Source organism: Carcharhinus amblyrhynchos, chromosome 12 (assembly GCF_965287045.1).
Source record: "Carcharhinus amblyrhynchos chromosome 12, sCarAmb.v2.hapA, whole genome shotgun sequence".
Lineage (NCBI taxonomy): Eukaryota > Metazoa > Chordata > Chondrichthyes > Carcharhiniformes > Carcharhinidae > Carcharhinus > Carcharhinus amblyrhynchos.
This window is the reverse complement of record NC_137335.1, coordinates 21391496-21417425: the sequence shown is the minus strand read 5'-3', so window position 1 is coordinate 21417425 and position 25930 is coordinate 21391496. Positions and strand designations below refer to the sequence as shown.

The 25930-nt window shown below is 44.2% G+C and overlaps 1 protein-coding gene across 1 annotated transcript; it reads left to right on the top strand.

Annotated features, from left to right (window-relative positions):
• The first annotated feature begins 13587 nt into the window (after window positions 1-13587).
• LOC145350563 (transcription factor Ovo-like 2) lies at window positions 13588-25141 on the top strand. Its single transcript, XM_080199762.1, has 5 exons — window positions 13588-13926; window positions 14310-14433; window positions 15420-15622; window positions 16473-16659; window positions 24066-25141. Exons 1-5 carry the CDS (start codon window positions 13894-13896, stop codon window positions 24377-24379), a joined length of 861 nt encoding a protein of 286 aa, XP_080055888.1. The 5' UTR covers window positions 13588-13893; the 3' UTR covers window positions 24380-25141.
• The last annotated feature ends 789 nt before the right edge of the window (window positions 25142-25930 follow it).

The following is a 25930-nucleotide window of genomic DNA, read 5'->3' as shown; positions in this document are numbered from 1 at the left end:
ATTGATTTGATTTGATTTATTATTGTCACATGTATTAACATACAGTGAAAAGTATTGTTTCTTGCGTGCTATACAGACATATCTCATCAGCAATCTCTTTAAATGCATAAACTGTTTTCCACCTCCCATAGCGCTTCTCCTGGTATTTGATCTGTCCTCCTGACTTTTCACTCTTGATGTTCTTTTCAGCTTATCTCATCTTTCAGTACCTTAGGCTCGAGTGCTTTTAGCTTCCAGTTTTCATTGTTTATCTTTTCTGGCTCCTTCAATACAGACCAGCATTGAAACTGGGAATTTCTTTCTCTCAAGCTCAGTACCACAGTAGGCCGCTTGTCTGTCCACTGTAAAAATATATTCGGATGGGTTACATTCCAGTATTTTTCACCACAGTGATGTGTCATAGTATTGTGCTTGTGATTCTTCTACATTGTAGCATTTCATGTTATCTTTGTGTGATGCTAAGTAAACCAGATACCCTTCTACAGAGAAGTAAAATCTGAGAAGTCACTGTATATTGTCAGGGAATTAAGACCTAACCCTGTATATTTTTTATAAACTGTATATAGCTATCCTCATGGCTGATTCCTAAAATTTTAAAATTGGACAAAGACCTTTTAAAAGGGCTGAAGCTATGTCTGACTGTGACCCTCAAACAAAAGGATCTGCCTTGGCAGTATCACAAAATCTTGCAGTGTTACCTCCGAAGAGACACTAACCACCCCCTGTAGGTCAAATTCAAAGAGAACTATACGAAGGCTATCTGCATTTCCTAATCCCCCAGGTGGCCAACCAGAGTCTATTTGGCTGCGAGGACAAAGAACCCCAAAACTTTCCTTTCCAGTATTAATGGTTGGAATATTTAACATTGTGCAAACCCGGAGGGAGGAGGTACATTGTCAAAGACAATGTAGAGAGATAGGAATTAGTGACAGGAACCTCTAGCTGATGGAACCAGTTATATTGACTGTGGAACTGCAAAGTTCAGTTTGTCATCTGACCAATAACAAGCAGCAGCGCAGAAAAGGGATTCTACACGGATGTCTGGCCAACACTGTTTATGCTGGAACTTTGGTACCTTCGCCTACAAGACTGATTAATCACTGTGTGCCTATCTACTCGTGAAGTTAGCTCCACTGGAAAAGAGAATTATACAGCATTGGTTTCAGCCATCCAACCTTAGTGAAGGAATACCTCATTGGACTTTGATTCCGGACTTTGAACTCACGTAAAACAATGATTATTTTTCCTGTGGTCTTTGCCCCCTAAATCTCTCTTTTCTCTATCCAGTTTTTATTGCATGAATGCAAAGAAGGCAAAATTGATATCCTTATCCCGCATTTGTGTATGTGCAAATAATTCACCTCTTTGTGTTCATCCTGCCAAGTTTGCTGTGGAGTTGTTAGTAAAAATTGGATCACTACAAAACCGAGGGGTTGGAAAACACACCACCATTTAAAAGGGGAGAAAGAAATCAACTTCCAAACACCTTTCTGATTATGGATGGGTGGTCAGAGGAGAAATCAGGGCTTTTTGAATTAAACCCCCCCGATCATAAAGATCATCTCTTGTGGGATCCTGAATTAGATTCAGTTTGAATCAGTTTTTGGAGCAAGCAAGAAGCTGGATTAAGGGTTCGCCTGGTCCACTCTGCACATTAGCTTTGTAACTTCATGAATAGAGTAAAATTTTAAGAATAAAGAGAAACAAGATGGCTCAAAGCACTGTGCAGCCAATGCAGTAATGAAGGAGAGATAGCAGCCAATGTTTACACAGCAAGATCTCACAAACATTGCAATAATGACCAGGTAATCTCTTTATTGCTGTTGGCTAAGGGAAAAATATTGGCCAGGACACTGCCCCTCAGTTATTCACTGAAATAGTGCCATCTTTTGCTTGCATCTGAAAGGCCAGACAGGGTCTCAGTTTAAAATCTCATTGGCAACATTCCTTCAATCTGCCTGGATTATGGCTAGAGTTTCTGAAAGCTAGATTTTAACTGAACTTTCTGATTCAGAGATAAACATGCTAACAATTGTGCCACAGCTGACACTAAGTGACTAAGTCTGTGTGTAAAGATGAGACAATGGACGCTACTTGGATTTTAAGCAGAACACAGTTTAAAAGGCAAAAATAAAAAGACATTGTGATTGCTAGAGGTACTTAATTAAATGTAAGTTTGATTAATTCTCTATGATTCTATGCTAATTGAAAGAAAACTATGCTTAGTAGTAAAGAAAAGACTATGGGTGCCATTGTTAGTTGGGTGTCACATAGATCATTGTCAGAACTGCAACTGTCTAACTTACTTTAAGGCTCTGATTAAAGCTGTCAGTACTTGGTATAACTGTTGTGTAAATGATTTGGGGATATTGCGGGGGACGATTCTCCCAAAAAAGAGTGCCCAACAGGCGGGAATAGGGAAGTTTTTCCCGCCCATTTTTTTGGGCAAGCTTAGTGGAATGAATTTACTGCAGTCTGCACTACAAAGTCCATTAGGGAGGGTGTGGAGTCTAACCCCAACTGAGAGGCCAGCATCAGTTGACAAACAAATCCCCCACACCATTGCCAAGCCTCCGGATGGCTGAGCTCCCCCCCCTACCTCTGCCAGCTTTGGCCTCCCAATGCACCCCCCACACACACCCCCAACACACAGATGGCCAGACTGGCCTCCAATTTCCACCTCCCCTCTCCCATCCCCAATGGCCGGCCTCCACCAGCAGCCCCCATTCTCCACTGAAGCGATTCCTCCATTTCCTGCTGTCCTCCTCCCCCCCCACCACCCCCCCACCCCAGTCTGTTCTGCCCTGTCTGGCCCTGCCCCCTCAGGCCCAGCTCCTTGGAGCGGCACAGTAGCACAGCGGTTAGCACTGCTGCTTCACAGTTCCAGGGACCTGGGTTCGATTCCCAGTTTGGGTCACTGTCTGTGTGGAGTTTGCACATTCTCCTAGTGGCTGCGTGGGTTTCCTCCGGGTGCTCCGGTTTCCTCCCACAGTCCAAAGATGTGCGGATTAAGTTGATTAGCCATGCTAAAAATTATGCCTTAGTGTCCTGAGATGTGTAGGTTAGGGAGATTAGCGGGCAATTATGTAGGGATATGGGGTAGGGCCTGGGTGGGATTGTGGTCAGTGCAGACTCAATGGGCCAAATGGCCTCTTTCTGCACTGTAGGTTTTCTATGTTTCTTGGTACTGCACAGTGCCTGCCGAGTGTGATGGCCTCGCGGGTGAGACCTGAGGCTATTGAGGCCCTCCAGGAAGTCAGAAGATTGCCCATTGGGCAGCGCTAGCTGATTTTCATTCTAAAAAATTGGATTGGGAAGATCCTTTTTCAACCCCGCTTAAATTTCCTGGCCCGCTCTGCTATTCAAGCAGTGCAGCAGGCAGTGAAAATTGTGACCAATAAGTTTGCTGGAAGATAAGGGAAAATTACAGGTACAGATTAATGCTGGTAAAGACACCGACACTAAATGGATACATACTGACGGTATCCAGGGATCTCTATTATTGAATCAGTCACCAGCACCCATTCATTAGTCTGTGTACCTACTTTTGTAGCTAATTACCACATTCTAGTGATCTCTTTGAAACACCACTGTTCCTAGCTTTTCGCCCTTTAAAATAAATCAGATCAATCTTCTTCTAATCCAAAATTCATGACCTCAGACTTGCCTGTGTTAAAATCCACCTGTCACAGTTTTATCTACTTATTTATTGGTATCGCTTTGTAATATACCACCAATCTTGGTGTTATCAGCAAACTTGGATAAATGTTTCTGTATTATGGTACCTAAGATATTAATCCACTTAGTGGATTGTTGAGCCCCCAACACAGACCCTTGTAGGATCATTTCCTTCCCATCCAAGTACACACCTATTATCCCTATTTTCTACCTTCTTCTGCTTACCCACTCTCCTAACCAGTTTGTTCATTTCCCTGCTATGCCATGAGGTTTAATTTTGGCTAACAGTCCCTAATCTGGGACCTTTCCAATGTTTTCTGGAAGTTCATATAAATTACATCCATTGGCAATCCCCCATCTGTGGCTTTAGATGCTTCCTCGAAACATTAATTGAAGTTTATTAGACTTGACATACCCTTTACAAATCCATGTGGTCACCCTTTAATCAGCTCAAAATGCTCATCTATTCTGTCCTTTTTTTAAAAAATGTGCCTTGTCACAGGATGGGGCATCTTTGGCTAGGCCAGCATTTACTGCCCATATCTAGTAGTGAGCTGCCACCTTAAACATCCACAGTCTTTGTGGTGTATTTGCACATAGGAAGGAAGTTCCAGAATTATAACCCAGCGGCAGTGAAGAAACGATGATAAGAGTTCCAAATTGGGATGGTGTGTGGTTTGGAGGGGTATTTGCAGATGGTGGTGTTCCCATGAATCTGTTTCCCTTGTTCTTCTAGGTGGTAAAGGTCACAAGTTTGGAAAGTGCTGTCAAAGGAGTCTTGGTGAGTTGCTGCAGTGCATCTTGTAGATGATACACACTGCTGGCACAATGTGTTGGTGGTGGATCACGTGATTAAGGTAGTAGATGAGGTGCCAATCAAGCTGGCTGCTTTGTTATGGATCCTGTCTAGCTTCTTAAGTATTGGAGGTAGATTCATCCAGAGAAGTGTATAGTATTCCATCACACTCCTATATTGTACCTTATGGATGGTGGAGAGGCCCTGCAAAGTCACGAGGTGAATTACTCACCTGAGAATTCCCAACTCTGACCTGCTGTAGAACATAGAACATTACAGCGCAGCACAGGCCCTTCGGCCCTCGATGTTGCGCCGACCAGTGGAACCAATCTAATGACCCTCTAACCTAAACTATTCCAATATTATCCATATGCCTATCCAATGACCATTTGAATACCCTTAAAGTGGGCGAATCTTATATGTGCTCTTATATCCATGGTATTATGACTGATCTGGTTCAGTTTCTGGTCAATGGTAACATACCTGTATTGAATACCTCACAGTGAGTTGAAGCGCCTCACCATTCTCACCCAGACATTACTGCACAAAGCTCATGGAGTTGGTGATGGAATGCAAGTCTGCATGCATCCAGAGTGGAATGCTGGATCTGGCTCTTCATGAGGATCACCAACCTTTCACAGAAGGAAACCAGGCAAACATAACCTAGAAACATGGTGACGCTCATGTCCTGGATAGATTCTCCCATTGTCTGTGCCAGGGTGCCCATGACCCAATGGAGCTCTGCCAAATGGTTCTTCACCTTCATGTGTGAGCAGCACAGTAGCACAGTGGTTAGCACTGCTGCTTCACAGCTCCATGGACCTGGGTTCAATTCCCGGCTTGGGTCACTATCCGTATGGAGCTTACACATTCTCCTTGTGTCTGAGTGGGTTTCCTCCCATAGCCCAAAGATGTGCAGGTTAGGTTGATTGGCCATGCTAAAATTGCCCCTGAGTGTCCTGAGATGTGTAGGTTAGAGGGATTAGTGGGTAAATATGTAGGGATATGGGGGTAGGGCCTGGCTGGGATTGTAGTCGGTGCAGACTTGATGGGCCAGATGGCCTCTTTCTGCACTGTAGTGTTTGTTTGACTCTTTGACCTTGTGCTGTAGCTACAGCATTGACCTTGCTGATCAGTAACTAGGCTTTTCAGCAGCCTGAGATCTGCATCTCCCTGGCCTCCTGCAGTCCTTGGAGTGTCATTGGTCTCAGCCTCAATCAGCTGCTTAGGTACATCTGCGATCTGCTCACCATGTTTCTAACCTGGTGGAAGGTGCAAGGGAATGATGTGACAGGGCACCCTCCGACGCCACCTCCTCTTCAACAGTTGATAGCTGTCCCCCAGTCATTGGGGCTATCTTCTTGTCTTTGAGTTGTGTGATAAAGAGTAATTCATGGTTAATGCACATTCGATCGCATCCTTTAGATTATTAGTATGGAGCTCCATGTGACCCTAGAAACATCAAAACTAGAAGCAGGAGGAGGCCATTTAGCCCTTTGAGCCTGCTCCATCATTCATTTTGATTATGGCTGATCACCAAATTCAATATCCTGATTTCCCCCTTCCCCACATATCTCTTGATCCCTTAGAGCTATATCTAATTTCTTCTTGAAATCAGACAATTTTTTGGCCTCAACTACTTTCTGTGGTAGTAAATTCCATACAGTCACCACCCTAAAGATGAAGAAATTTCTCATCACCTCAGTTCTAAAAGGTTTACGCTTATCCTCAAACTATGACCCCTAGTTCTAGACACCCCCACCATTGGGAACATTCTTTCCAAATCTACCCTGTTAGAATTTTGTGAGATCTCCCCTCATTCTTCTAAACTCCAGTGAATATAATCCAAACCAACTTAGTCTCTCTTCATATGACAGGACTGCTATCCCAGGAATCAGCTTGGTAAACCCTCTATAGCAAAGACATCCTTCATCAGATAAGGAGACGAAAATTGTACACAATACTTCAGGTGTGGCCTCACCAATGCCCTATACAATTGCAGTAAAACATCCCTATCTCTATACTCAAATCCTCTTGCTACAAAGGCCGACATACCTGTGTGCTTATTTTCAGTGACTGATTCATGAGGAAACCAAGGTCTTGCTGAGTATCCATCTCTCTAAATTTAAACCCATTCACGTAATAATCTGTTTTCCTATTATTGATACCAAAGTGGTTAACCTCACATTTATCCATATTAAACTGCATCTGCCATGCAAATACCCACACATCCAGCCTGTCCAAATCACACATCTCTGCATCCTCCTCACAGCTCACCCTCCCTCCCAATTTTGTATCATCTGCAAATTTGGAGGTAATACATTCATTTCCCTCTTCCAAATCGTTAATATATAATGTGAACTGTTGGGGTTCTGGCACATATCTCAGCAGAACCCCACTAGTCGCTGACTGCCAATCAGAAAAAGGCCCATTTATGCCAACTCTTTGCTTCCTATCTGATAACCAGCTTTCTATCCATCTCAAGACATTACCTGCAATCCCATGTGCTTTAATTTTACACTTTAATCTGTTATGTGAGACATAAAATCCCTACAGTGCAAAAAGAGGCCATTTGGCCCATCAAGCTTGCACCAACAACTATCCCACCCAGTCCCCATCCCCACCGCCCCACTATTTACCCTGCTAACTTCCCTGGAGACAAAGGGCAATTTAGCACAGCCGATCAGTCTAACCTGCACATCTTTGGAGTATGGCAGGAAACCGGAGCACCTGGAGGAAACCCACACAGACAAAGGGAGAACATGCAAACTGCACACAGTGATCCGAGGCCAGAATTGAACCGGGTCTCTGGTGCTGAGGCGGCAGTACTAGTCACAGTGCCATCGTGCCGCCCATTGCCTGCCTGTAGTTATCACCCTAATACCACCACCACATTCAAGGATTAGTTAATTGAAACCATCCTTCAGGAATTTACAATACAGTTTCAGATCAGCATGTTGGAGTTCTATCTGCCAGGTGGTGCACTCAATGTAGTGAAAAGTTCAAAGTGTTTAGGACATTCTAAGGTTACCCTTATTCTGACGTGTTGACTATTCAATACCAATCATGTACTTTATTAAAAATAGCTGAAATTGGAAGTGATCAAACAGACATTTGTTTGCAAGTTGTTCACTGTCCTGATATTGCTTTCTACACAACCCAATAAAACATACAGTAAAAGGAGAAAATGCTGGAAATACACGGCAGACCAGGAACATAGGAGGCCATTCAGCCCTTCAAGCCTGCTCCGCCATTCAGTAAGATCATGGCTGATCTGGTTGTGCTCCACTTTCCTGTCTGTGCCCCTCCATAACCCATAGACTTCCAAGTCTATTAAAGATGTCTAACTGCCTTGAATAAGTCTAATGACCCAGCCTCCAGGGAAAAAAATCCATGTACTAATGATCCTCTAAGAAAAAAAATCCTCAACTCCATCTTAAAGAGCAAACTTTTACTCTTAAACTGTGTCGCCTGGTTCTAGTCCCTCTCACAAAGAGAAACATTAATATCCACTGTATTAATTCCTCTCAGAATCTTATATGTTTCAATAAGATCACCTCTCATTCTTCTAAACTCTAATAGGTGTAGGCCCAACCTGTTCACCTATCTTCATAGGATAAGCTCTTCCCAGGAACGAGTTGAGTGAACGTTCTGTAAATTGTTTTTAACACAATTATATCCTTTTTCAAATAAGCAGCCGAGATTGTGTACAAATTTTCCAGCTGTAATAAAATTTCCCTATTTTTATATTCCATTCCCCTTGCAATAAACACAAACATTCCATTTTCCTTCCTTATCACTTTCTGTGTTTGCATGCTAACATTTTATGATTCATATACCAGGATGTCCACATCTCTCTGTACCACCGAGTTCTGCAAACTCTCTCTCAATTTACATAGTACACTGCTTTTCCATTCTTCCTGCCAAAGTGAACAAGTTCACATTTCCCCGCATTATATTCCCCCCATCTGCCATTTTCGACCCACTCACTTATCTGTATCCCTTTATACTCTCTACCTCCTCTTGACAACTTCCTATCTATCTTTTGATTTGATTTATTATTGTCACATGTACTGAGATAGTGACAAGTATTGTTTCTAGAGCATTATACAGACAAAGCATACCGTTCATAGAATACTGAGGGGAGAAGAAAAGGAGAGGGTGCAGAATATAGTGTTACAGTCATAGCTAGAGTGTAGAGAAAGATCAACTTAACATAAGGTAAGTCCATTTAAAAATCTGATGGCAGCAGGGAAAAAGCTGTTCTTGAGTCGGTTGCCATGATGTGGAGATGCCGGCATTTGACTGGGGTGGGCACAGTAAGAAGTCTCACACATCAGATTAAAGGTGAACAGATTTATTTGGAATCAGGTGTCTTTGTCTGTGTATGCCGTGTTTATGAAACCTACCTCTCCACTCACCAGATGAAGGAGCAGCACTCGGAAAGCTTGTGATTCCAAGTAAACCTGTTGAACTTTAACCTGGTGTTATGAGATTTGTTACTGCGTTGGTTGGTATGAGATCTCATACTTATCTTGGTGTTCTGCAAAATTTAGCTACCAAACATTTGGTCCCTTCATCCAAGCAGCCTGGAGAGGGAGTGAAACAGAGTTAACATTTCAGGTCTCTGATTTTTTTTCAGAATTCCTCATTGATTCTGATGAAAGGTCACAGACTTGAAACATTAACTCTGTTTCTCTCTCTTCACAGACCTACAGAGTATTTCTAGCATTTTATTTTTATTTCCGATTTCCAACAGTATGTTGTTTTCCCAATAAAGTAGGTTTTTAAAATTCATTTTTATCATTGGTTCAGTAAAAATTCTGGCAGGAGACTCTTCTGTATATTGGAAGTTAGTTTTATATATGTTTTTTTCCAAAAATATACTTTATTCATAAAAATCTCAAATAAACTATTGCAAATGTACAGGGCTTTGAATTGCAAACAGTGCAGAATCAAAACATTTTTACAGATTTATACAAATTACTGTCATTACATTTCAATGCTTAAAACTATATACATACCTCAATAAATTACTGTGTGCCATTAGTGCTCAGACTGGCACACAGTTACGCAGGTCGAGGGTATTCTGCAGTTCCTGGGCCCTCGGTCTGCCTCCGTTAAAAGGCCTTACAGTGTGGCCTTTCCCCATTGTGCCTTTGCGGCGGCTGCCCCAAGCTTCAGCGCATCCCTCAGCACGTAGTCCTGGACCTTGGAATATGTTTTTTTTCCCTCCAAAAATATACTTTATTCATAAAAATCTGAAATAAACTATTGCAAATGTATAGGGTTTGAACTGCAAACAATGCAGAATCAAGACATTCTTTCACATCTGTACAAATTACAATGATTACATTTCAATACTTAAACTATATACATGCCTCAATAAATTACTGTGTGCCGTTAGTTCTCAGATTGGCACACAGTTACGCAGGTCGAGGGTATTCTGCAGTTCCCGGGCCCTCGGTCTGCCTCTGTTAAAAGGCCTTACAGTGTGGCCTTTCCCCATTGTGCCTCTGCTGCCCCAAGCTTCAGCGCGTCCCTCAGCACGTAGTCCTGGACCTTGGAATGTGCCAGTCTGCAACACTCGGTCAAGGACAGTTCTTTCAACTGGAAGATCAGCAAGTTTCGGGTGGACCAAAGTGCATCCTTCACCGAGTTGATGACCTTCCAGCAGCAGTTGATATTTGTCTCGGTGTGCGTCCCCGGAAATAGCCCGTGGAGCACAGAGTCCTGCGTCACCGAGCTGCTCGGGACGAACCTCGACAAATACCACTGCATCTCACTCCAGACCTTCTTTGCAAAGGCACATTCCACAAGGAGGTGTGCGACCGTCTCGTCAGCCCCGCAGCCGCTTCGAGGGCAGTGTGCGGTGATGTTGAGACCTCGAGCGTGCATAAAGGATTTGACGGGGAGTGCCCTTCTCACCACCAGCCAAACCAGGTCTTGGTGCTTGTTTGTCAGTTCTGGTGATGAGGCGTTCTGCCAGATGACACTGACAGTCTGCTCAGGGAACCATCCGACAGGATCCGCCGTCTCCTTTTCTCTCACAGCCCCAAGGACGTTACGCGCTGACCACTGCTTAATCGCCGTGTGGTCAAAGGTGTGTTTGCGGGAAAATTTCTCCACGAAGGACAGGTGCTGCGGTACGGTCCAACTACTCACAGCATTCCGCGGCAGTGTGGCCAGACCCATCCTTCGCAACACTCGGGACAGGTAGAACCTCAAAAAGTAGTGGCACTTGCTGTTAGTGTACCGAGGTGGCCATCAGGATGAGGGCGGCGTCGGGAACGTTTTTCCCTCCGTTCTCTGGAGATTTGTTCATCGCCTCCCTCCGGACGCAATCCATCTTGATCTCCAGATAAACTTGAAGATGGCCTGCGTCACTGCTGCAGCGCAGGAATTGGGGATAGGCCACACCTGTGCCACGTACAACAACACGGACAGCACCTCGAACCGGATCACCAGGTTTTTTCCTGTCATGGAAAGGGACCGTTGCTCCCACAAGCCCAGTTTCTGCCTGGTTTTTGCGATGCGCTCGTCCCAGTTTTTGGCGCATGCCCCTGCCGCTCCAAACCATATCCCTAGCACCATCAGGTAATCTGCCCTGACAGTGAAGGGGACAAAGGATTTGTAAGCCCAGTTCTCAAAGAACATGGCCTCACTCTCACCCTGGTTGACTTTGGCTCCCGAGGCCAGCTCGAACTGCTCGCAGACCTGGAGGAGCCTGCGAACAGACGAGGGGTCCGAGCAGAAGACAGCCACGTCATCCATGTACAGGGAGGCTTTGACCTGTGTGCCTCCGCTGCCTGGGATTGTCACCCCTTTGATGCCTGGGTCGCTTCTGAGGGCCTTGGCAAAGGGTTCAATGTGACACACAAAAAGGACGGAGGAGAGAGGGCAGCCCTGTCTGACTCCAGACCTGATTTGAAAGCTATCTGATTCCCACCCATTGATTGAAACTGTGCTACTGATATCTGTGTAGAGCAGCCGGATCCAATTGCAGATTCCCTCCCCAAAGCCCATTTTGGAGAGCACATCCATCATGTAGCTGTGCGATATTCTGTCAAACGCCTTCCCCTGGTCGAGGCTGATGAGGCACGAATCCACCTGCCTGTCCTGCACGTAGGTGACCGTATCCCTGAGTAGCGCGAGGCTGTCAGAGATCTTCCTGCCGGGTACAGCACAGGTTTGATCAGGATGGATCACTGACCCCAGAGCAGACTTGACCCGGTTGGCGATGACTTTGGCCAGAATTTTATAATCCATGTTCAATAGTGAAATGGGTCGCCAATTTCTAATTTCTTCCCTCTCCCCCTTCTGCTTGTAGATGAGGGTAATGATGCCTTTCTTCATGGATTCTGACATCCTGCCTTCCAGACGCATACTCTCGTATACTTCCAGGAGGTCCGGGCCCATCAAGTCCCACAACACCGAGTAAAACTCAGCTGGTAAGCCGTCGCTTCCGGGAGTTTTACCCTTCTGAAAGGACTCGACGGCCTTGGTCAGCTCGTCCAGAGATACCGGTCTGCCCAGGCTGTCCTGCTCGCTGTCGTCTAAGACCTGTGTGATAGACGACAGGAAAGACTGGGAGGCCGTGCTGTCTGTTGGCTTCAGGTCGTACAGTCCGGCATAGAAGGATTTGCAGACCCTCAGAATGTCTGTCTGCGATGACCTTACTGAGCCGTCTTCTTCCTTCAGGCAGCTGATCACAGAGGTTTCTCTGTGTACCTTCTGGAAGAAGAAACGCGAGCACTTTTCATCCTGCTCCATAGAGCGGACCCTGGACTGGAAGATGACCTTGGCGGCCTCCGAGGCAAAGAGCAAGGCTTGCTGGCTCTTCACCTCCTTCTTGACATCAACCCCCATCTACTGCAGTTGGAGCAGTTCCTGCATGCTTTTCTGGAGGCAGGACCTCTTCCCCCCCCAGCCTTCTGAACCCCTTGGTGAATGAAGAACTTTGGAATATGTTTGATTGGTTTAGCCAAATGCAATGTTGTACTCACAGTTTATGTGTTGCCTGTTGCATTTTTGTGTGTTTGTACAACACCTTAAAATGTAGCTGAGCAAACTATTGCAAGAAAACAATATACTATCCAGCCATTTTTTGCCTCCAAAGAGATGATGAAGAGCAACACGAGACAATCACTCCTGGTGGGTTAACAGAAAGACATGTATAATGATATGTATAAAAAGGGAGACACATCTTACATGCAAATGGACATTTCTGAACCCGTTACTAGGTGGAAGGCAGTGGGAAAGGGGTGTTTTCAGTCATTAGTGAGTCGAAATTATTTGCATTTAAGAGATAAAAACGATTTTAGAAAATGTAGGTCGAGTCAAAACCGCATAGATACCAACTTCTTGGCGTATACATTTACCAAACAATCCAGTCGATACCGGGGGTGGGGGGTTGCACCCGGTATTCTAGTTGAGGAAAGGAACCAACAAATGCAGGAACAAACTCAAGATATTTGCTAAGCAAATCAGTCATGTGTCCGTCTCCAAGAAGAAGGGAGCCTCTCAGCCTTCGGCTAAGATCAAGCATCAGGTCAAGCCCAAGATCAGATGCAATGTATTTTCTGGTCAGTTTGGATCTTTTATGTCTCTCTTGAGGGGGACCATGAATTCGAGTCAATTTGAATTATTTTTTGAAGCAGGTAAACGGGATGTATGAAAGGCTTGCACTGTCCGCTCTGCACGTTGGCTGTAACTTTAATGGGATAATTTCGTTTCTTTTTTTTAGAAAGGCGACCGCTTTTTCAGCGAAAGCTCCAGAGAGAGATTGCACATTAAGAAATACACACATATGCATTTACCTGAAGGACGTGCTGGCAGTTTTATTTTTAAAAATAAGATGCATTAACAGATACGTTTTACATGGAGGCGCGAATGTACACGGTTGAAAACTTTGCAGGTGATCCTTGGCAACGGTGTTTCAGAGTAAGATTTTTTGGGAGGTGTGTGTGTGTGTTTGGTGGGGGGTGCTCACTTACTGCCAATATTGTCTGCAGTGAACCGTTTTCCTGCCTCGGAATGAACCAACCCTCGTACAAGAGGTGACATGATCTCAGATTTCATCTTCACAGGAAAGCCCTCCAAGGCATTTTTGAAAAATCCAGGTATGCAGCTCTCTCTCTCTCTCAGTGCTCGCACTCCCCATCTAAAGTGTACAGCCAGCTTCCTTGAAACACCGCAACTGGGGAAACTAACGCAGAGTCGATTTGAAACCAACAAGCAGGGCGCCAAGGAAAGAGAGAGGGAACTTTGGAAAGGCAAAGAAAGTTTGCTGCTTAGATGCTGGCGTTGTGCAGTGGATTTATAATCGATTCTGCGGCTTGGAGGAGCACATTCTGGCATCTAGAATCTAGAGAAACAACAGGAACAACAAGAGATGGTTGGACGTTTGGCAAACATTCATGAGAGAGAGAGAGAGGGGCAGGGACAGCGAGGTAAAAGCTGCACCAACCGGTCCAACAGGTACCCGGGCTTGTTGACACCGTTATTTTTTCAGCACGCATGCGCCCTCCCAAATTTCCTGTTGTATTTTCAATTACTGGAGCAAACTTTTCCTGTTAGGGCGAAAGGTAGCTCGCCAGGTGAAAAGTGGCTCTCCAACAGGCACCGGATTCCCCCCCTTCCCACAGCCGCCTCTACCCCAGAAAGTAAAGAGAAACAGAGACTGCCAGCAACCAGCCTCTCTGTAAAATACCTGGAACTTTTTTTTGCTGGATCCGGTTTGGATGTGAAAAAAAAAGACAAAAAGAAAAGGTGGGTGGTGGGAAATCAGGTGGAAGGCAGGAGGCTTAATTCCCGGCTTCTTGTTCATCTGTAGCAGCGCCCAGGGTCCGCCTGCAACATGCCCAGAGCCTTCCTGGTGAAAAGGAAAGAACCGTACCCGGAGATCCGCGACTGGAACCAACTGCCAGACGAGGAGAGGGCCGACACCTACATACCAGGTGAAACAATACAGAGAGAGCCAGAGAGCGAACGGGTTAGACCGGGTAGGGAGGGAGGAGAGAGGGAGAGAGAGACACAGGGTGGAGGAGAGAGGGGGGGGTGAGTGGAGATGAGTGAGTGAAGGTGGAGGCAAGAGTGAGAGGGTGGAGGTGAGAGAGAAGGTCGAGGAGGGAGAGGGTGTGGAGGTGAGTAAAGGTGGAGGTGAGGGATTGCGAGAGAGGGTAAGGTGTGGGGGAGGGAGGGAGGATGTAGGTGAGGGAGAGGGAGGTAGGAACACATGGGGGACGGGTTGGGGGTGCAGAGAGACACATGAAACTGAAATCAACCAATGCCAGAGAAGGATAAGAGCCTCTCCCCCAGCAGATCGCACTTGCGGGCACATTTGCTCCCAACACCTTCTTTGCAAATCCAGCCTGGGGATCTAATCTCCCAGTGACCCGACCGTGCGGACCAATTCATCCGCTCTGAATTGCAAACCCTCCGCTCATGTGTACAACACTCACTCTCCCGTCTGGATAGAGGGGAAAGGACGCTTTCAAAAGAGAGGTCGTGTATTAAAAGTGCTCCCGGATTTCGGAATCCTGTAAAAAGGCAGCCCGTGTTTACATTACAGGGTGTACTCTGTGTTCTCTGATTCCATCAGTCATCAACCTGTTAAACAGCACCCATACAGATTGCCATTCTCCCCCCTCTCTCCCTCCCCCACCGCTTTGTGTAAATATAACGGAACCCGGGCTCCTACTCTCGCCCCGCTGCCGCCGTTTAAAGGATTCAATCCATTAGGGGTATCAGGTTGCATTCCTTACAGTCAAACACTGATAAGAGAGAGAGAGCAGCAGTGCCAGACAACACCCCAAACTCAAACAAGCCAAGGGCAAAAACACACACACAGCTCCGTCCATTGTTTAAACTGGCCTAAGATTCAAATGGTCCATCCGTAGACCTTGCTGTTGTGTTTAAAAAAAAGTTTATTTTCTATTCCCAGTTAATCTAAGCTGCTTCTTGAGTTACCAAGAGGAAAGGGCGACCGAGGATCCAGCACCCGGAACAACTGGTTTGGACAAACTGCTGAACGATTCCGAGGAGCGCCGCCTCCCTTACAAGACCGAACCGGACCAGGAGAATGCGGAGGAGCAAGTTCTGGGATCGGAATTCAAAAAGCGCAGCGTCTTGCGAACGAAAATCAAGGTGAGCCGGTTCCCCCTTGCCCCTCTCGACTCCGCTTAACCACGACTGGGAGAGTGCAGCAGCCAGAGAAAACTTCACCGGTGCACCCACTGGGAGAGTGTATCCGTAAGATACACAGATCATTTGAAAGATACATAGATGATAAGTCACTCAGTTCAAGGAAGATCCTATTAGGTGCCCTTCTTAGAACAGAATAAAGCAAATACTGCTCACCAAAAGGAAGTGATTTCAGATTATATTTCACTATTTGAACAATGCACATTTGATTTCAGATCTGCACTATACCATATATCTGAAATAATATGATTAAATACACACTATTATAGATTATGTTTGCAATATATTGTCATACACACAAACATTACGATTTCATACACTGCATTATATTTTCATATGAAATTAAAGTTTATTGCGATATTTTGTATACTATGCTGGTCCGAAGAAAGCTTTAAAGACTCTGTACAATTTACCTTATTGTACACTTCCACCTTGAATGATAAAATAAATGAACCCTTTTAAAATGCACCACTGGCATTGAAAAGAGGGTTCAGGTACTGACAGCAGGACCCACTTATTTGTAGATTTTTTGGGGGATGCAGGAAGATGATTCCTGCTGTACAAAATAATTCAGTTGGTGTAACATTTGGTATCTAAATATAGTCAAATTTAAACGTATTCGGTTAAGCAAAGTCTGAAATCTGGTAGAAGTTTGCCACGGTTATTACTGTTATCTACAGAGTGTGGGGACGGTGGCTATTATAAAGGCAAGTGGAGTTTCATTGAGTGCGTGTTTGGGGGCTCTGGCGGTGTACAGGTGCTGAATGTAACGGTGTGTGTGTCTCTCTGACAGATCACCAGCGGCGAGTGCAGCGACGCCACCTTCCGCTGCCAGGTGTGCAGTAAGGGCTTCCGGCTGCAGCGCATGCTGAACCGGCACCTGAAGTGTCACAGCCAGGTGAAGCGCCACCTGTGCACCTACTGCGGCAAGGGCTTCAATGACACCTTCGACCTGAAGAGGCACGTCAGGACGCACACCGGTACGTCAGCAAACCCCGCCCCCCGCCGTCAGGGGGCGGAGCCCCTCTGCCGGTGGGGCGGGGCCTCTCGGCAGGGAGGGGCGGGGCGGGGCCTCTGTGCAGGTAGCGGGTGGGGCCTCTCCTCCCCTGTAATAGAAACCGAGAAGGAGCAGGCTCAGCCCTTTCAGCCTGCTCCCCCATTCATTACGATCATGGAGCCAACACAATAGCTTAATCCTCAACAGCCTAATAATTATTTAAGAGTTGCACTCCCTGTCCCTAAAATGTGTGAGAGGGTGGGCCAGATGCATGACTTAGTTGTTTTTAAGTTTATTTATTAGTGTCACAAGTAGGCTTACATTCACACTGCAATGAAGTTACTGTGAAAATCCCGTAGTTGCCACACTCCAGCACCTGTTCGGATACGCTGAGGGAGAATTTAGCATAGCCAATAACCAGAGTGTCTTTTGGACTGTGGGAGGAAACTGGAACACCGGAGGAAATCCACACAGACACAGGGAGAATGTGCAGACTGTGCACAGATGGTCATCGAAGCTGGGATTTGAACCCAGGTCCCTGGCACTATGAGGTAGCAGTGCTAACCACTGTGCAACTGTTCTGTCCTTGGATCTTGTTTGTCTCTCTTGTGGAGACCATAATCGGATTCCACTTGAATTTGGATTTTTGGAGCCATATTGCAATGGATTTGGATTTGCCCAGTCCATTCTGAGTATTGGAACATAGGAGTTAGGAGCTGAAATGGGTCAGCAGGGTGGCACAGTGGTGGCACTGCTGTCTCACAGCACCAGGGACCCAGATTCAATTTTGTGATTGTGTGGAGTTTGCAAGTTCTCCCCATCCACATGGGTTTCCTCCAGGTGCTCTGATTTCCTCCAACAGTCCAAAGATATACGGGTTAGGTGGATAGGTCATGCTAAAATTGCCCCTTGGTGTCAGGGTAGCAGGGTAAATATGTGGGGTTTTAGGGATAGGACCTGGTGGGATTGTTATTGGTGCAGACTAAATGTGCTGAATGACTTCTTCTGCAGCAATTCTATGAATCTATGATGATCTATTCCAAGTAGGCAATTCAGCCCTCAAGCCTGTTCCACAAATCAATCAGATCACGGCTGACTACTCCCTTGTCTCAAACCCACTCCCTACCTGTTCCCCATATCCATTAACCCATTTTTTTAAAAAATCAGAAATATATCTATCTCCTTTTGTAACTTTAAGGATGGAATAACATTTTAAAAGACTTACTTGTGAAGGGAAGAGAGATAACTCCTAGTTTTAGCAATGACTGCAAGTTACTGGTATGTGACACCATACCAAATGAAAATTAAGTGCGTGGAAGTTACAGTAAGAGATCAGTTGATTTGGGGACATTTTGAACCCCAAGACATGATTATAAAATGAAGACATCTGATGTATACAGATAATTGGTCATCACAAGTGGGCCTGTTCCAATCATTTGTTTTCGTCTGTTATGCATATTATGTACCTTTCGTGAACAAGGAGGCACAGTAAACAGGGGGGTTTCCTAATTTAGATAGAGATGAGGAGGAATGTCTTCTCTGAGATTTGTTAGTCTTTGGAATTCTCTTAGAGAGCAGTGGAGGTGGCTCATTGAATATATTCAAGGCTGAGTTGCACAGATTTCTGATGTACAAGAGTCAAGGGATGTGCACGGCAGGCAGGAAATTGGAGATCAGATCAGCCACAATCTTATTGAATAGTAAAGCAGGGGTTAAATGGCAAACTCCAGCTCTTATGTTTTATATTGTTATGTTAAACCATATTTATTTAGTGTCCTTCACAATCTCAGAATACCCCAATGCATAATATGACAGTAATGACTGTACTTCTTTAGTTGTAAAGAAAAGGAAATAAAATCAAGCGCCAGAGAAGATTCATTTGACTCATGCCTAGGATGATGGGCTTATCTTATGAAGAACGGTTGAATAGGTTGGGCCTGTATCCATTTGAGTTAAGAAAAATGAGAGGCGATCTTACTCAAACATAAGACCTTGAGGAAATTGCTTATGTTGGCTACTGGAAGCTTTCTTCTTGTGGGGAAGACTAGAACTAGGACACACAATTTAAAAATACACGGTCTAAAAGTAAGGCCTCCCTTTTATGACAAAGATGAGTTTTTTTTGTTTCTCTCAGAGGGACATTAGAATATAGAATTCTCTAAAGAAGTGTGGTGGCACAGTGATTAGCACTGCTGCCTCACTGCCCAAGGGATCCAGGTTCAATACCAGCCTTGAGGGTGACTATAGTTTGCACATTCTCTGCATGGGTTTCTTTTGGGTGCCCTGGTTTCCTCCACAGCCCAAAGATGTGCAGGTTAGGTGGATTGGCCAAGGTAAATTGCCTCTTAGTGTTCAAAGGTGTCTAGGTAGATGGACCGGCCATGGTAAATGTGGGGGAGAGGGCCTGGATAAGATATTCTGTCAGAGAGTCGGCGCAGACTTGATGGGCAAATAACCTCCTTCTGTGCTGTAGGTACTCTATGATAAAGGAGCTAGTGGAGACTGGGTCTTTAAATTTATTCATGGCTGCGTTACTTAGATTTTTGTTGGACAGTGGAGTCAAGGGTTATGGGGTGCAGGCAGGAAATTGGCTGAAATCACATCCAGATCACTCATGATCTTATTGAATTGTGGAGCAGCCTTAAAAGGCTGAAAGGCCTATTCTGACTCCCAAGTCCCTACATAGGAAATGTGGCAGCTAATTTGCACACAGTGAGGGGGGAAAAGAAGGACAAGCTTTCCAACCAATCAGAAACACCTGCTGGAAAATGTCTGCATGTGAGTGCTGTATAAGGGGTATAACTGGCTAACTCATCATCAAAACTCGAAATCAATAACGGATGTAAAAAATGTCATATCAAGCCTAACTTATTTTACTCCAATAAGAAATCAACACCTAAAAGAAAAGAAGCATGAAAATTGCTTAAAGGCAAATCAACTGGGATGCGTGTTCCCAATTATTGAAACTTACAGAATACTGAAAAGGCCTGATAGAGTGGATGTGAGAAAGATCTTTCCATTAGTAGGTAAGACTAGGATCTGAGGACACAACCTCAGAATAAAGGGATGATCCTTTAGAACAGAGATGAGGGGGAGTTTCTTCAACCCAGAGAGTGTGAATCTATGGAATTCATTGCCATGGAAAGCCATAGAGGCCAGGCCATTGAGTGTATTTAAGACAAAGATAGATAGGTTCTTGATTGGTAAGGGGATCAAAGGTAATAGGGAAAAGGCAGAAGAATGGAGTTGAGAAATTTATCAGTCATGATTGAATGGCGTAGCAGACCCGATGGGCCGAATGTTCTACTTCTGCTTCTATATCATATTGCAAGCATGAGCTTCAGTGATCATAAATATTTCAGCAGTAAAATGAACATTTTGTAATTTAAATAAGGTATTCTGTTGGATTCAACATTTCCAGCCATGTGATCATTCCCCCTATTCCTGTGCACACTAACACGTGGCACTGGGAGCAATCCATCCCTCTTCCTATCTCACCACTAGCTTACCACCACCTTCTGAAGGGCAATAAATGCTGGTCTAGCCTGCAAATCCCACATGAATGGTAATAAACCAATATCATTGGTACCAATGTGAACCATAACCTCTGACCATTCTCCCTCCTTAAGAAGGATACCCTGCAGCTGGTCCATGCCATCTTTAACCTGGCACTACGGAGCCAATACACCATCCTGGAGTCACAGCTACTGCTACATAGACAATTGTCTCAATTCCCAGGCTGTCGAATCCCCTATCACTATTGCTCTTTCACTCTTCTTCTTCCTCTCCTCTGAAGCTGAGCCACTCATGGTGCAACAGACCTGGCTGTGACTGCACTCCCCTGATGGACTATGCCCTCACCAATATCCAAAATGGAAAACTGATTAGGAAAATGGACTCGGGGACCCCTGCAGTGCCTGCCTGGTTCTCTTAGATTGTCCACTGGTCTCCCATTCCTTCCCTACCTGCACACTCCTAGCCTGCAGTGTGATCACCTCCCTAAAAGTGCTTTCCACATTGTTCTCCACCTTGCGGATGCATCACAGTGACTCCAGCCACCACCCAATTTCCATGGCCCAGGGCTAAAGCTTTTGCTGCCAGTGACAGATGCAGTCACCATGGTCGGGTTCATGGCTTCCCACATACCATAGGATGTAAATCCCACTCGGCCGAGGTGACCTGCCTTACTGTAACTTTAAAAACTATTTATTGCAACTAGGTTAAGTGCACTAATTTACCAGTTACTCAGCAATTAGCTTTTTCCCCTGTGCCAAAAAGCCAAATACCAGAGGCTGAAAATGGTAATGAAAAAGGAGTATCTCGCTCGCTAAACTCCCTCCCTGACCAAACTCTGAAACTGAAGTTCTGTGCACTCATAGAATCACAGAATCCCTACAGTGCAGAAAGAGGCCATTTGGCCCATCAAGTCTGCACCAACCACTATCCCACCCAGGCCCTATCCCCATCACTCCACTTACTTACTCTGCTAGTGCCTCTGACACTTACCATGGCCAATCGACCCAACCCACACATCCTTGGATGGTGGGAGAAAACCAGAGCAGCCAAAGGAAACCCATGCAGACACAGGAGTGCATGCAAACTTCACACAGACAGTGACCCAAGGCCAGAATTGAACCCAGGTCCCTGGTGCTGTGAGGCAACAGAGCTAATAATCACTGTGCCACCCAAAGCATTAATCAGTGCATGTTAATTCCAATAATTATGAAGGAATGAGTCTGAAGCTTATCTTTTACCCTCAGCAAGTTTATTCTCAGCTTGGTAGTGAGTTCCATCTGCTTCCCCATACCCAGCTGTTCCAGCCGTGTCCATTTATACTCTTCTGGAAGTTGTGCAATGATCATCACTTTAACAATGTCATTGCCAAAGGATGCATTACAGTGTTGACCCAATAGTACTGATGGACCCTGCTTTTTATACTTTCTGAAAATCCAAGAATCAAGCTCTGAAAACTAGTTTAAGTTTTACACTAGCTCATTAACTAGCTGCCGTTGCTCTCAGAGGCTTTGTTCCTATTTATATTTTGTTCATGCCCTGTTCATATTTAGAATAGACTTTACTTCTCTTAACTTAAGGAGTAATTTTTAGTTGATTGCTAAGTTCAAGAGAAACTTAGATAAAAATCCTTTGATAGAAATTAACCCTTAAAACAGCCTCACTCATCAGCTCTCAGTCCAGACTCATCTTCTTCCAGTTCCCAGTTATAGGAATGTCCAGGATTAGTAAAGACCACACAAGTCTGGCTAGTCCCAGAGTTTTGAAACAAAATACACAGTTCACACACTTGTATCTCTTGTGTCCAACACTGCATAACATCCCCTTCATCAGTGTTCACCCCCCCTCACCCCCAAAAATATCCACCACCTCAACAATTGTCACCCTCTCACACCCCTGCAAAGTTTAATTCCCATCCTCACAATGTTCACACCCTTGTCCCTCTAGCAACATTCACTTCCTGACAGTGTTCATCCCTTTCAACGTCCCTAGAAAGACTGACTTCCTCCTTTGGGACCACACACACACACACACACACAGAGGAGTGGAAGATTGGAGCAGGAGTAGGCCATTCAGTCCATCAAGCCTGCTCCACCATTCAATCAGATTGTGACTAATCAGCTACCTCAACACCATTTGCCCACTTTATCTAGTGCTGGGGGTGAGCTTTGCTGGGATGGGGATTGAACATTGTTGTGGTTGCCATGGATGCTGGAGGCTGCAACATTCCAGTTGATTCACCTCTGAGTTGCTCTCAGCATGCTTTACAACGAGTCAGATGAAAAGTGTGTAAAAATCAGGGTAAATATAGGGCAAACAGCCCAAATGTCTGAGGATCTGGTCAGAGATTTAAAAGTACTGTCCAAGTACTTTGTATGTCTGCACCTTGGCACTTTCTCAGGTCATGGGGTGCATCAATGTCTTAAGTTGGGTCATTCGCTATTCCTCATATCGTAAGATTCATGAGCAGAATTTGGTAATCCTCATTTAATGTTGATTTGGTCAACAGTTTTTCATTACAACAGCGCTGATAGATTAGGGAACAATAAACATTGCAATCTTCAATGTATTATTAGTTATCATCATTGGGGTTGGTCAGCTTAGTTGGCTGAATGGTTGGTTTGTAATGCAGAGTGATGGCAACAGCTTGGGTTCAATTCCTGTATTGGCTGAAGTTATTCATGAAGGCTCCCCCGAGTTGTGATGATCCTCGGATTAAATCTCCAATAGTCAGCTCCCCCCTTTGATGACCTATGGTCATCTGGGCATATGGCAACTTTATCTTTATCATCATTTACCAGCAGGCCACAATGAGAATTGAAATGTATTGACCAAATCAACTGTTTAAATCCCTGTGACCACTGAATTCGATAAAAGTGCAGTATTTAAATAATGAATTACCATCGGTGAATAATTGATTCCATTATGTTTTTGTATTCAATCTGTAAGTGAGAAAAAGGAACTTCCTCCAAAACAGACTGAGGACCCAATAGGGATACACACACAGGCAGCAAGCTCCACAATAAAACTTAACCAAAACTGACAGTTTTGGTTATAATAACTTCAACTCTCAGTTTTACCAATTGTTCTGGACACTTCAGCAGTTTATCCTCATGAATTATTCAGGTAACTGCTTTTCTCCCACTCTCTCCCAGCTCCTTCCATTCCTTTCTCACACATTCTCTCTCCGTCGGTAATAATCTCCACAAATCCTTTTCCCATTCAATTTTAACCTAACATCCTGTACCTGCATTCTGTTCATCAGCCCCATGTTTAATGATGCCACTCTCACTCTTGATTTGTTCAATGGTGAAACTTCTTGTAAATTATTCAAATTTATATTTCTTTTAAATTTAGATAAATGTCTAAAAGAACAAGATTTTCACTTTAGTTGTAATGGGAACATCTGATTTGCTCAATATTGTTCTGCTCAGGAATGCAACCACAAAGCTCCAGAGACTCAAGTTCAATTCCAGCCTTGGATCACTGTCTGTTTGGAGTTTGCACGTTCTCCCTGTGTCTGTGTGGGTTTCCTCCCGGTGTTATGGTTTCCTCCCACAGTCGAAAGATGTGCACATTAGGTGGATTGGCCATGCTAAATGTGCAGGGTTATGGGGATAGGGTGGGCCAGGGTGGCATGCTGTTTTGGAGATTCAATGCAGATTCAATGGGCCAAATGTCCTTCTGCGCTGTAGGGATTCTATTTAAAAAATGTTAAATAGAGGAATGGAAGGGAGGATCAGGACTTCTTCTATTACTCCATAACTTGAATTGGTACTTTCAGAAAGGGAGATTATACAATTATGGAGAATAATCAGGTTTGTAGTACAGATGATTAGCTAAAACTTAAGTGTCATATTCATTTTTCACATGCAGGAATCCGCCCTTATAAATGCAGTCTTTGTCACAAAGCCTTTACGCAGAGATGCTCTTTGGAATCACACCTCAAGAAGATCCATGGAGTGACACAGAAATACAACTACAAGGAGAGGAGGGCAAAGCTGTATGTCTGTGAAGAATGTGGGTTCACAGCTATGAACCAAGAGGACCTTTACCTTCACATGAAGCAGAATCACCCAGAAAACCCTATGCTCAAAAAAACTTCCAAGAAAGTAGCTGCAGCTTTGCAGAACAAACTAAACAATGATGAAAATAAAGATTCTGAACAGGAGCCAAAGAAGAGGCAGTAGTACCTGCGGTGCGGATTTGATCTTTACCCTGCTGGATAAATAATTCTTCTGGTCAGCGTCACCAAATGAAACACAGCAAGAAGATTCCCTTCAATTGCTAATGTCAACCAACTTCTTTTAAACTTGTTTGCCAGATTTAGTGATGGGAGTTAACAGTTACACTGTTGTATTGATCGAGTGTTAAAGGGCTACATGTCAGAAGAAAATGCTCAATACTTGGGTCTCGCTATCAATGTTAGAGATTATTTCTCATTCTTCATTGCCCTGAAAAGGTGGTCTTGGGGTTCCTTCTTGAACTATTGTTGTTTTGTATTTGATCTAACACCACCAGTGATTTGCTAAGCTACTTCAAGTGGCTGCTAACCAAAGGACTAAGTGTACAAAATGTGCTTTGGGATTTTCAACACTTCTCTGTAGGTTTTATTCTTAGAAGATATTTCTTGTTTATCATTTTTCTTGTTTTTTTTTTAATTTGCTGGTTCAGGGTACATTTTTGGTCCTCAGTGGAATATATTTCATTAATTTGTAGCCTTCTGAATTTGAAAAGGAATTGTGCATCAAGGAAAAATAATGTGAATTTCTAAAATTTGGTCCAGAATTCTTATTTTAGTATTAAGAATTTAGGAATTATTAAATACAGATAATTTAATGCTGAACATTCCAAAAGAGAGTCCTGTATAAACTTTGTCAAAAAAAAACTTTATACTATTGGAAGGAATTGAAATTTATGGTATACTGTTTTCTACCTGTCCATTTATTAAAAAAAATTCTTGCGCTTTTAACTTTTTTAAAGCCAGTTCTTAACCAGATTTCAGAAATTGCTTCATTTCATGACCAAATTAGATTGTTTTTGAAAATCAACCAGTCTTAACACGTTGCACAGCTAAAACCAATTTTATCATTATAAGATAAGAATTCCACCTATATTTGGCCTTTCATTCAGATCTGCAGATGCTGAAAACAATCACTACATCTAAACTGGTATCTGTGAAACATTCCATTTTGGTGTGGTATGGTGGCAAAGCATTGTGTCTTGCAAGTGAAAGAAGAAAGGCTTGTATTTATATTTTGCATTTCATGACTTCGGGATGTCCCAAAGTGATTTCCAGCCAGTGAAGTACGATTGATATGCCGTCACTGTTCTAGTGTAGGGAAACACAATATGGAATTTGCATTCAGCAAAGATCCACAATGAAGAGATCTTGACCAGATAATCTGTTTTAGTGATGCTGGTTCTGCTGAGGGAATACCAGGAATTAGAAACTAAATCAAGCAGTACTTTACGTAAGAACATAAGAAATAGGAGCAGGAGTAGGCCATCTAGCCCTTCAAGCCTGCCCCACCATTCAATAAGATCATGGCTGATCTGAAGTGGATCAGTTCCACTTTCCTGCTTTTTCCCCATAACCCTTAATTCCCTTGTCTATCAGAAATCTATCTACTTGTGACTTAAGTATATTCAGCGAGGTAGCCTCCACCACTTCAACGGGCAGAGAATTCTAGAGATTCACCACCCTTTGAGTGAAGAAGTTCCTCCTCAACCCCGTTCTA

Excerpts from the sequence above, each read along its gene's own strand:
- LOC145350563 (XM_080199762.1), top strand. The coding sequence starts at position 13,894 with ATGAGAGAGAGAGAGAGGGGCAGGGACAGCGAG. Across the intron at positions 14,434-15,419 it reads GGCCGACACCTACATACCAG|TTAATCTAAGCTGCTTCTTG; the intron begins GTGAAACAATAC and ends TTCTATTCCCAG. Across the intron at positions 15,623-16,472 it reads TCTTGCGAACGAAAATCAAG|ATCACCAGCGGCGAGTGCAG; the intron begins GTGAGCCGGTTC and ends TCTCTCTGACAG.